The 12,967-nt window shown below is 36.2% G+C and overlaps 1 protein-coding gene across 1 annotated transcript; it reads right to left on the bottom strand.

Annotated features, from left to right (window-relative positions):
• Positions 1-2,271: 2,271 nt before the first annotated feature.
• On the bottom strand, positions 2,272-5,386 carry LOC132184809 (trihelix transcription factor DF1-like). Its single transcript, XM_059598578.1, has 2 exons — positions 4,970-5,386; positions 2,272-4,177 (listed from the first exon to the last, which is right to left on the bottom strand). The coding sequence occupies exons 1-2, from the start codon at positions 5,248-5,250 to the stop codon at positions 2,665-2,667; spliced, it is 1,794 nt and encodes a 597-aa protein (XP_059454561.1). The 5' UTR covers positions 5,251-5,386; the 3' UTR covers positions 2,272-2,664.
• Between the last annotated feature and the right edge of the window lie 7,581 nt (positions 5,387-12,967).

Here is a 12,967-nt window from a genome sequence, read left to right as displayed (position 1 = left end):
AATGCAGCCGTGCATGGGGAGGCAAGAATGGCATTATTGCATAATCTGAGATCGCAGGTGCAATTTAAGGTTGGATGGGTGTATTGATGAGAGGGTGGCAGCCATGAGATTCCCTCCAATCACTTCAAATTTGAGAATCTCATACCATGTTATGAAATCGTGATCCTTCATTTAAATTTAATGGTTTATAAAATATTAGCTATTTTTGTATAACCGAAGCATTAAATGTTAATTTTAGAGAAGTGATAGGGAGCCAAACAAATGAATCCGGCCATAAAAATTTTCAAACTAACGTGTCAGACAAGGAAGAGAGAATTGCATTTCTTTAATTTAAAAACGCTTGCCACGTCAGTTTAGAAATTGTTTTGGATTCATTTGTTTTGCTTTTTAGCATTTCTCTTATTTTAAGTTGGCTTTTATTTTATCCAAGTTTAAATGAATTTATGGACCATTAAATTTAAAATGAATAACTACGATTTCGTAACATGAGAATCACCAATTTTGAATAATTGGAAAGTATCCCAATCCCTTGATTCTCATGGCTTTTTGTGACAAAAATGACACACGTACGGTCATTATTAGCTTAAGGGAAAATGATTTGGGCAAAAGCTGTCCACACACAACTTAGAGTGGACGTGAAGGGTTCGAATCTTGGTAATTAATGTGTACAAATAGATGAGAAAAATTACTAGAAACATTCAGGATTGGGTTCAGCCGACATTAGACTCAATGATTTAAAAGGCAAATATTTAAGCTACTTTATTCCATAACCAAATTCCACTTGCATAATAACATTTCCCTTTAATCCAACAAGCATCTCAAATATCATCTCATCATTCCTTTAAAAAAGAATTGCAACCGTTCTTCTTAGTGTTCTCTTTGAGTCTGTTTGGAATTGCGTTTGAGAAATCGAACTTTTAAGTCAAAAAGAACTTTTAGGAAAAAGTTTCATTTTTAAGCTTTTACCAAAAGTGGGTTTAAACCATTTTTAGGCTTTTTAGACTTTTAAAAGCGCTTTTAATTTTCTCTTTACCAAACGAGTATTTTTTTTTTCAGATGAACTTTTTTAGTGTTAAAAGCACTTTTAAACCTCCCAAACAAACCCTTTATCATACATAAGCATTGTTTTCAATATATATATATATGGGGGACAAGTGAGATAATTTTTTTTTTTTTTCTGTTTTTTTAAAAAACAATATCTACTTAGGATTAAAAGAATACCATGAGAAACTGTAGCATTCCTCCTTTTAAAATAAGCACATTTATCATCTTATAATAATGTTTTAAAATAGCCTTTATTTTGCTGGGATGTTGATCGATGTGGCGGTGTTCATCAACTATTCATTTGTTTTTTTTTTTTTGGCAATCCCACAAAGAATGAGCACAACCATGTCAGAACAGTAAGATGGACATGTAATATATAGTAATAATGAATAATACTATAAACTCAACTTATATTCCATTTTTCATTCAACTGGGTTGATGTTGGATTAGCTTTTACTAAAAAGGGAAGAAAAAAAAAAAAAAAAAAAAAAACTCTAAGAAATTATATGCATGTTACATTAGCAAAGTTGTATGGAAGCTAAATAAAAGTTGAATATTTAAAATTACTTTATAACAATTTCTCTAAGTAATTTTAATTGTTTGGAAACTGACAGTCTGACGTGTTTTAATATCTTCTGATAGCACTAAATTATCTTGATTTTTAACATACAAAGTGAAAGTGAAAATGAAAATGAAATTCATCATGTAATAAAGTATTCATACATGGAATTTAATTACTAGGAAGTACTCCGACCAAGATGATGAAATAACTAGAGATTACAGTTAAGTATGTATATAGATCGATAGACCCGGCCAGCTGCAATATTAATGGATCGTACTGACAGCGTGATCATGAATTAAATGGGAAGGATAAAAAAAAAAATGCATGAAAAAGTTTTGAAAATTAATAAAATGAAGAAAACTTAGAAGATTCCTTTTTTCGGTGGACCATGTTATATATAGGAGGCTTCATGACTGCATGTGATGTTGGCATTTTGTGGTAAGGCCCCTGCTGCAAAGGGCAAGCATAGTGTCCCCCCATTTTTAGCTGTTCTGTACTATACAAATCAGATCCACCCCCATCATAATCTCTTTCTGAATTTCTCTGCAATTTGATGCCTTTTAGATCAAACCAATTTATTTTTTATTTTTTATTTTTTATTTTTAAAAAATGCTATATAAATTATAAAAGAATTATAAAAAAAGGAAGAAAAAAACACACACACACATATAACCATTTCTCACATTTACACCACCAATTACCATGAAACGTAAACAAAAAAAAGAAAAAAAAGTACAATACCGCGTCGTCACATTTTATTTATTCTGTGGAACCTGAACAGTGAACACCTTACACCCCTCTCTCTTTCTCTCTTTCTCTCTCTCTCAAATTATTTAATTTAACCGAAAAAAATAAATAATCTATAAATTAAAAACATATAATCCCACTGACTGACTATATGCTACAACCCCCCACCCCCCCATGTGTTTTTGCCGTATATTTTCGACATCCTCGTCTCCAAATTCACCACGCACCGCCGAACCGGGCCCACTTCTCCCCGCCCGACAACCCGTGCAACCCAACCCACATTCCTCAAACCTTTTCTTCTTGGCCATGTCTCACTCAGCTGCACCCATTGAAGCAGGTTTACTTGCAACTATCTCATAATTCTCACCCCCCTCCTCATCTTCCTCCTCATCATCATCTCCAATATCCTTATCATCCTCTTCTTGGTTTTGATCCATCGGCTCGCTTTCCGCGTCTTCCATCGCCGCGTCCGGCCGGTCCTGCTCTTCCTGGGGAGGCCATTGCTGCTCCGGCCGCACCATCAACGGAACCATGGTGCTGTCGGGCTTTAGTACTTGGTGGGCTGCTGATGGGTTTTCAAACTTGTTCCTCTCTCTGTATAGAGCATCTAGCTGGTGAAAGTACGGACACGTCTTGGAATCCTCCGGCCTCTTCTTGTTGCTCTCCTTCACCTTCTTGAAGTACTTATTTATGTTCTCCCACTTCTCTTTGCATCGCTTCGAACTTCTGTTGTATCCAATCTTTCTCATGGCGGCCGAGATCTCCTCCCATAGAGGCCCTTTAGGCCCGCTGTCTTGATACTTCGCATCAAGATTTGTCCTTAGCTTTATCAAAGCTTGAACCTCCACTTTCGGCCATCGGGAAGAGCTTGTCGGCGTGAAATTCTCCCCATTATCAAGCTTCTGGATTTCCAAACCTGTAAGTACTACCGGTGCTGGATGTGGTGGCAATGCCGGCTGTGCCGCCGGAGGCGGTGGTGGTGGTGGCGGTTGTTGCGGTTGCGCTGCCTGTGGTTGCGGTAGATTATATTGAACTACTTGATGATGACCTGGGTTTTGCTGTTCCGATATTTTCTGCAAGAATGACATCACTGCAGCGTCCTTGGCTGCGGCTATGGATCTTTCTTGGGCTAATATCTCCCGCTCTCTATTGATTCTCGCCATCTCTTGCACTCTCCAAGCTTCTTCACGAACCATGCGCTCGTGTTCCCGCTTCTCTATGGCTTCCAAGAACTTTTTCTGCAGCTCTTCTTGCTTCTGGACCACATCTTTCATTAGCCTCTCGAAGAAGTCCTTCCATTTCCTCTTCCTCCTACGCCGCACGCCGTCCAGCTCTTCGTCGGATGAAGTGGAGGAAGAGGTGGAATTGGAAATAAGATCCGCGGAAAGGTTAGCAAAAGGCGGTGGCGGTGGGAGAACCGTAGGGTTTGGCGGTGGGAAGGAAGAAGGGATTGTAAGGTTTATCGGCGGCGCCACATGATGAATATTGGCGGCTTGAGACATACTCATTGCGTGCGACGTCGCGGATGTAACAGTGATCTGAGGAAGCTGGGCTGGAGGGTTATTAGGTAATGCTTGCATTGCCACGGTCGTCGTCGATGCTGCCACAGCCACCACCGGAGCCGTCTGATGAGGCTTTGGCGGCGTCTGCGACTGAATTGGAGGATGGCTTTCGAGAGCTTCTAATTGATCGAAGAAACGATAAGTCTTTCCGTCCGGCTTCCCCGTGCGGCCTTCTCTTGTTCTCTTGTGGTACTTGTACACGTTCTCGAATTTCTCCTTGCATTTCTTGGCGCTTCGATGATAACCAAGCTCTGCCAGCTTCCTGATAAACACAGTTCCATACATAAACAGAAAGAAAAATAAAACCTCCGTTTCTGTTTCTGTTTCTATCCCATCTTAAATTCACCATAAAAGCATTGCCGCATAAAATAAACACCAAAAAAATCATTGGACAATAAAATTTGTAACATAATGAAACCAAGAACTGATAAGCGAGAAAAAAAAAAATACAAGAATGAAGGAGGAAGAAGAAAAAAAGAAAGAAAGAAAGGAGCTGCTGTCACCGACTGAAATTATGTAGACCAAGTTGAGAGAATTTTTTTTTTTTTTTTTCAAATTCAATTTCTAATTTTCAAGGATCAGTAAGCAGTAAGGTGAATGAGAATGAGCAAGTGGGATCGATGGAGAGAAGCAGTTGATGTTCATAGAATTCAGAATAATTATTTGGATATTTATTATATATCCTTTTTACTGGATATTAGAAAAGGGATAGCTAGAAGACAAAAGAAACCGGAATTACATATGCGGAGCTAAAATCTAAATTGTACAGCACAGAATTTTGTTTATTGAATCTGAATTCCCCAGAAAACGAAGTTGGATAGATTTTTCCCACAACTCAGAAATATGTAACCCTTGAATCCAGACAGCGAGAAAAATGTGGAAGTGGCCGGAAGAGTTTAAACTGAAACAAACTGGAGAGAAGAAAGAGAAGAGAAGAGAATTTGAAAGTGAAAATCTAATCCATAGATCTGTACCCATGAAGCTAAGCAGCTCAAATTCCCATGAAATCCAGGAATTACAAAGTATACATGAAAAAGCAAAAACAATCACTCACCTGGAAACCTCTTCCCACAATGGACCCTTTACACTTGCGTCCCTGAAAACCACGCCCATGTCGGAGCGTATCTTCAGGAGCGCCAAAGTCTCCTGTCGAGGCCACCGGTTTCCGCCATAGCTGCGCTCGCCCTCGTCAGCCCTATAACCCTTATCTTCTTCACCGGAATTTGATCCAGCGCCGCCAACCTCCGCGCCCTCCTGAGCTGCCACAGACGCTGCCATGGCCGCCACCGCATCTCCCGAGCTCCCCAACACACTGCTGCCTGAGTCCCCCAGCATAGGACTCTCTCTCTCTCTCTCTCTCTCTCTCTCTCTCTCCCTCTCTCTCCCTCTCTCAAGCAATTACAGTAGCCGAAAGAAAGAAAAATAAAAATAAAAATATCAACAGAAGAAGGTGAATTCTTTGAGGGTTTTATGAAGAAGGGTGTATGGTGAATTTATTAATTTATTATGGTGGGGATCTGCTTGTCAATCTCAAGAAAAAAAAAATGTATTCTTTTTTTTTTTTTCTCTCTCTCTTTTTTTAATTAATCTTTTCTTTTTATTTACACATGGAATCTTCATTCTTTTTTCCTTTTCTTTTTCTTTTTCTTTTTTCCCTTGTTTTTTTTTTTTTTAAAAAAAAACAGTTGGATGGGAGGAAGAGGAATCACCTCACCCTGGCCTCTCTGTCTCAGTAATAATAAAAAGTGGCACAGAAAGATACATAATAAATAAATAAATCATGTTTATTTACAGAAAAAGATAAAACAAGCAATGCAGAAATTTTTGAACAGCTGCACATATAGACGATCATGATAACAAGTTGTTTTTTGTCCGTCCAGCTAAATTTAGTTAAAGGCCGGCCCATGTAGGTCAGCCTTATTTCTTTTTTATTTATTTATTTATTTGTTTATTTTAGGTGGAGATCAATGGAGATGAATATGAATATCAGACTTTGCTTTTCCGGGGGGGTGTTTTGGAATTTGGAGTCGGTTGTCCCCATTGGACATGAAATGACTGCATTACCCCCTTCCCTCCCTTCTGACCAGGATACCATTGACCTTTAATCATTAAAAGCTAATCAGAGATTTATATTTTATTACGTCGATCCCGTTTCCGATCTCTTTTTTTTTTTATTTTTTTAACGAAATACCCACACTACCCCTGGGTTAGAAATTTTTGAAGGCTACGATCCATTTTTCAACTTGTTGGGTTGGACTGTGGTACTCTACCGTGTGGCGTAACGGGGGCCTACCGTGATCGCGACTAGAGTAGTTTGACAAATTCCGTTTTCATAATTGTGCAAAAGAAAAATTTTGAGCTTCAAAAGGGGGCAAAAAAATAAATAAATAAATAATTTTGTGAGTGGGATCCACTGTTGAATGGAACTGGTTGAATGTAGGTCATGTTATTAGGCAAAGCCATTTATGAAAAGAAGTAAATGGTGGTGGATTCAGTTGGATTGCAACCTACCGTAATAAATGGTATCAAAATTTCGATGGCCGTGATTAAAGATTACACATAATCAGGGATATATGATTTCAAACCAAATTTTTTTTGGGGGACCATTAGGGTATGGTATAGCTAGATTGTGATATATTGGATCGATGCTTAGCTAATTGTGTGTGAACGATTGGGCCTTGTGGTTGCGGTAGCCATGCAATTTTTGTGGGACGAGGGCTGCTTATATTTCTTTTTTTTCTTTTTTTTGTAAATTGAAGGCGCACTTGCCATTTGAAAATGACTCCTTCTTGTGATAAGGTTGTTAAAAGTCAATTTTCCATCTTTATTTTTGGTGTTATATGGACTCCAAATTCTCTCTCTCTATATTATAATAAAAGTTCAAACCAATTGCCCATCATAAGCCCCATTTACATTCGCCAAATCGGGTCAAGATGAAAATGAAAAGAATAGAACATGACAAAATTTTCTTTTAAGAGTAACCCATTTCATATTTGGTTGATATAACGTGTTTTAAGTAGCTAACGCATCATTTGAAATGAACATGAAGAATATTAGATTGGAGCTAAAAAAAATTCTTTACATTTTAATCAATACATGTCAGTTTAATAGAGTGAATTGGAGAAAATTTGTGATAGGGGTGTCAAAAAAAATCAGGTAGCAACCGGTAACCGGAAAACTGGTTTTGAAATCGGTTGGAAAAAACTAGTAACCAAGTACTTGGTTCCGGTTCCGATTTTTGACACCCGGTTATAACCGGGTAACCGGATATATATATAAAATAATATATTTTTTAAATTTTAATTTTTTAATTTTTTTAGGGCATTTTTAAACATTGAATTTTTATGGCATTTGTAAACATTGGATTTTAAGGGCATTTTTAAACAATGAGTTTTAGGACATTTTTAAACATTGGGTTTTTATTTTTTAAGGCCCAAAAAGTAAAAAATAATGATTTTTTTTGGGATTTTTTAGTTTTTTTTTTCTGAACAATCACAACAAATCAAGCCCAACTTATTGGGACAAAAATGCTAATTGTGTTTTTTTTTTTTTTGAAAAAAAAAAGTTAAAAAATTGTTAAATTAAGCACAAAAATTAGACTTAATACCTCAAAGCTCAAAAATTAGGCCCAATACCTAAAATAAGCCAATTTTTTTTTTTTTTTTTTTTTTTTTTTTAAATCGGTTACCCCGTCCGGATAACCAGGTATCAATCGAAACCTGCCGATTATTGTATAACTAGGTACCCGGTTCCGGTTTTCGGTTTTGGCCAATAACCATAAATCGGGGCGGGATTAACACCTGTAATTTGTGAAAGTTAATGAAAAAAATTGGTGACATTTGAAGGGTTCTAAATGATCTATTAATGTCGTGGACTTCTCGTGTTGGTAAATAATTTAAAAGGGAAAAGGCAGTCAAACCCTTAAGTGACCCCCACGGCCAAGTGGTGTTGGAAATTGGTGAGAGTAAAAGATGGGGGAAGAAGAGAGGAGAAGGGGGAAGAGCGTGGAAGTAATGAAGAGAGGGTTTCATTTTGCAATCAATTTTAGTAACTCAATTATTGAAAGTCCAAAAATCAAGTGGATTGTCCAACACATATAATGCAAGGATGGGGGACCCATTCAATCAATATGCCATTTAATGTACAAATCATCAAATATTAACTATCATTAGAATTAGGTGCAAAAATCAAAGAGCTGAGAAAAACATGAGAATCATGTCTTGGGGGTAGTTTTGTCAACCCCCCCCCCCCAATACGTAATAAAAGGTCCAAGTGGAGGCCATTTTGGTAAATCAAGAACTAGGGAGGTGGAGTAGTAAAATAGGTAATATATGTATCAAACGGAATAAGCACCATTTGTTCTTGTTTTGGACAAGGGTGAATGGCACGTAATCAACAAAACTTATTCCATAAAATTTTAGAATTAATTGTTGTTGATGAGACAATGTCACGTAGACTGTCACGTACACGAAGGCAAAAGAAGTACGGAAGACATGCGAATTAAAGCGAATTAAAGCGGGCGGAATGGTGATAAGGTTGTTGTTGTTGATGTTTTTGTATATTTTAAAGTGTTTGGTCATGTATATTGCTTGTAATACAAAACATTAGATTTACTAGGGTTTGTATGATGTCGGGGTTGCTTGCTTGGCTGGCAGAACATCTAAATAGCTGGATAGGATAGATGCCTTGTAGGACTTCTCTAAGGTAGCTGGAGAGATGCCTTTCCCACCATGCCCACTATTTGGAATTTACAGCCTAACAGCAACTACTACCGTAAACCCTCTCTCTCTCTCTCTTTCTCTTTCTTTTTTTCTCTCACGTATATTTTGATGAAGTGAAAGTGTCGTCTGGAGCAGGCTGGCAATTACATAATTATACGAAGCAGCTCACGTGGTGCAATACGATTGGTGGGTTTGGGAATTTCGTAAAAAGATAATTGATATGACAAGTCGTCTACATATGGGTAGGCATACGTCTTCATATCATTTTCAAGATTCCGTTTTAATATTATGTTCAATTATTTTTTAAATTAATTAATAAGAAAATGTTAATTTTTTTTTTTCACTGTTTTATTAATCGTATATATATATATATATAGGATAATGGCAATAGGAAGCAAATGGTCCCTTTGTACTTTAATAAAACTGTGGAATCTTATCACTTCATTTTAGCCCAACAGTCAACTTTGTACAAGCACAATAGTGCCATTTGCATATATATATATATATATATATATAAAAGAATCAAAAAGAGAAAAAGAAAGCAAATACACATGCAGACATTAAATACGTAGCAAATGTAGAGGGGTGGGGTGGGGGGTGGCTTTTTATTTACAGGCCCATATGGGAAAAAAGAAAGGTTAACATGTAGACAAAAGGTTTACTTCACATGGGTGGGCATGTGATGTGAATGTACACTTCCATCTTGTCTACCATGTGGGATTAACCCCTGCATTTATCTGGCACCAGCTAAGCACCCCACCATGTTGATTCCCCCCTACTCTCCCGCTCCCCTTTTTTTTACCACTTTTTTTTTTAAAAAAAAAAATAATAATAATAATAAAAAAATTATTTATAGTTAATTATATATGAAAGGAAAATGATAAACGGACAACTTAAACTCAATTTTAACTCAACTTTTCTTTTAAGTTTAGAAGGAAAAAAAAAAAAAAACACTGTATTAGGCATTGTCAATTAACCATTAATAATGCCACATCATCAAAGTAGGATAAAACTATGGTATATAACATTGTTCTCTATATGCTGCTCCTATCAAAATTAAGCTTTGCCTGTCATTCATACTTTGACTTGTAATGAAAAAGTTTTGATTTTATGTTTGTTTAGAGACATCATGACATTTGTCACTTTTTTCTGCTAGTGGTACTTTATTTATAAGCTATGTACATAGGAGATAAAGTTGTTGGTAATTAAGAGATAATATAATAACACACATCATAATAATGATTAATTTCATTAGTGACCGCCGTTAATTTTCACCAACCCTATTTTTTATTATTATTTGTAACACTTGGGCCCTTTTTTTTTTAATTTTTTTTTTTTTTATAATACCTGGAACCTTCCGTAGTTGTTTTTTTTCATTATTTATTTTTATTCTAAGAATGCTTGATGTATATATAAAAATATTTAAAAAAAAAATTACAAGAATAAAGATTATTTTATAGTGGGAGTGAATTGCAAGCGATCATAAGCATGTGCAAAGATTTTGGTTATTAATAAAAATGTAAGCTTAAAGTTTGAGGATTGTGAATCATTGGAACATGGAAGCACGTGGACGCACAAAAACGATCCCGAGGCTTTAGTACTTGGTACTTATTATAGTTAATAAAATCATTACAGCAACAACTGCCAAAAAACCATGCCGATTTTTTTTTTTTTTTGAATCATAAACAGACCCCTCATGTGGGCCAAAAGAAAAGCACTAAAAAAGCCCGCATTGAACAAGGGGAGGTTGGGAGGCCCCCATGTGCCATAACACAAACAACTTACAATGGGGGGGATGGGAGAGTAATAACAAAAAACCCGTTCCTCTCACGTCCACTTCACTGCTTTTTCCTTCTGTTACTGCTGTCCCACTTCTCTGATGCCATACTCCTAAAATGGATAACAGGATAAGCCTTGCTCTGTTTACACTTTTTTAAGTGTTTCTTTTTAACACTTTCTTTGCTATCGTCCAAACGGGCCAACACTATACTCCTATCTCAACAATCTACATGCCATGCCATGCCACCCCGCCCCTAAAAATGTTTTAGATATTACAACTTTTACTACAACTCTTTTACAAACTTATTGCGTGGTAAAAAAATTAAAAACAAAAAACAAAATTTGACAGTTTAGCGACCAATGTACGACGATCACATCAGTTTGTAAGGATTCTCTGTTCCATAACAACTAGTGACGAACCCTAGATGCCACTTACCATTATAATGCACAGCAGCTGGGCATCATTCAGGCCACTTGGTGGCCAAGTTGGCATCTAATGCATGGCAACTAAACAGGGATATTACAGGACAATCATAATAGCTGCATGAAGGTAGAAGAAGTCCTTGGAAATCAACTTTTACTGGTAACAGATAATTTTACTACAATATCAGCACCTGAAAGTGTATAATAAAATGTATCCTCTTACAGAAGAGCAACGATTCCTAATGGCTTATTGATGTATCTCCATTACAAAGATACATCCATTTTGATAAAAATCAAACAAATAAGTAGAACACAAAAACTACATGTTTGCACATTTGTCACAGCAAGATATATTTGTCCAGTAGTTTTCTAGGCTCATTTATTTTGCAGACAATAACTCATAGACCTCTTTGCCAAATGAAGAAGATTAGAAGTTTAAATTTTTGAGCAACATAATATAGGCATATTAGGGTCAAAAGTAGCAGTAAATTTCATTTAAAAAAAAAAAAAGATCATCCAAAACTAGTGCAGAAACAATTTTTCTTCGAGAATTAGAAACTCAAGATCAACAGTCTGATAAACAAAATAAGGGCCTAGCAAATGACGTTTATTACAGAACACAAATGAAAAGAAAAAACAAGCAACAAAAAGATTTTTCATTTATTCCATAACAAGCACTAAAACAGAACAAGATAATGGGATAGCTTCTTGCCCATCTAAGAACTAGCGTAAGATGTTAATAAGCCAATAGCTTAGCAATAAGATAAGCATGGAACAGATTATTGTAAACATAGTTCAACATAATCATGTTCAAATAGCAATTGAATCGTGCTCCAAGAACACGCCTTGCAGGGAACACCCCAAATGTTGAGAATGATTATTCGCGTACGTGAATGCATGTGTGCGTGTGAGAGAGAGAGAGAGAGAGAGAGATGGAGAAAGCATCCATGATGATATGTTGGAAAAGGTGCACAAGTAATTTAGCACTCTATACAGTTTCATAAAGAACTTGAAAAATTTCCAAGATGCACCTGTAAAATGAGAAACCCAGAATCTAGTTCAGTGGGAAGGTCTGTAGTTAAGCAGGCATCCACCATGTGCAGGCAATTTTTAGTTTTTATCAAGCACAGGAGGTGTAACACTGCAAACCTATGCCTTCAATAACTAGTGTGGAATTATCTGATTACAACACATTAACATATTAACGTCAACCATACATTAACATTATAGGAAGTTCAGAATGCAGCACTGAAATATAAAAATTATGCTAGTCTTTTGCTAAAGGATCCAAGATGTTTATTCAACCAATTGTAATAATGTCAAATTAGGTCAGCAGAAACCACCCCAATTACCAGACCATACAGACTGACCAGTTAAAGAACAGTATTAAGCCTTATCCAAAATATTTTTTTTTTTATAGGTAAGTAACTGATATTATTAAAAGCGTGAGGCACCCCAAAGTACACTGGAAGTATACAACTAAGAACACCTAACTAGAAGGGAAAAAGGGTACAAGAACCTTATCCAAAATATTTAAACTCAGTTTCTTTCATTTTCTAAAAACTATAGTTTGCAAAATTATCTTCCCATCCTATATTTCTGTGCGCTGTCTTGATGTCTCATATTCCCACAGCTTAGAAGTCTTAAACCCTATTTAATCCATACCACAAGCCGATCAAGATCCCATCCTACTCAGAGGCCACAATCTTACAATAGTTCTAGCCTGTTAAGGCTTATCTTATATCTGGTATTGCATGACCTCCTGCTTGAATATAGGGTAAAAGGATAAGTTAGTTATAAATGAAATGGTGACCAGTCTTCTCAAGTATTCATCCTATTAATATAACTTGACTCATTCAAGCATTAGAATTTGCCCTTGGTAAAAGACTAAACTGATCCTTTTTCCTTCTAACAATTAATGGACATAACTCTACCCCTTGACAACAGTTTAATAGACAACCACCGATGTCATTAAAAAAGAAATAGTTTTATGGTTTATTTTAGTTGCAATATCATTTTTATTGCAGCAAGAGAGATGGATTTGATATTATTCATCCTAGCAAAGATAATTGAAGCAATTTTAATGGCAGGTTACCATAATTCAATGTTCATGAAAGACGCCTACATCT

The sequence above is a fragment of the Corylus avellana genome, chromosome ca6 (genome assembly GCF_901000735.1).
Source record: "Corylus avellana chromosome ca6, CavTom2PMs-1.0".
Taxonomy (NCBI): domain Eukaryota; kingdom Viridiplantae; phylum Streptophyta; class Magnoliopsida; order Fagales; family Betulaceae; genus Corylus; species Corylus avellana.
Note: the sequence above shows the minus strand (reverse complement) of the source record. Positions and strands in the feature narration are given on the sequence as shown.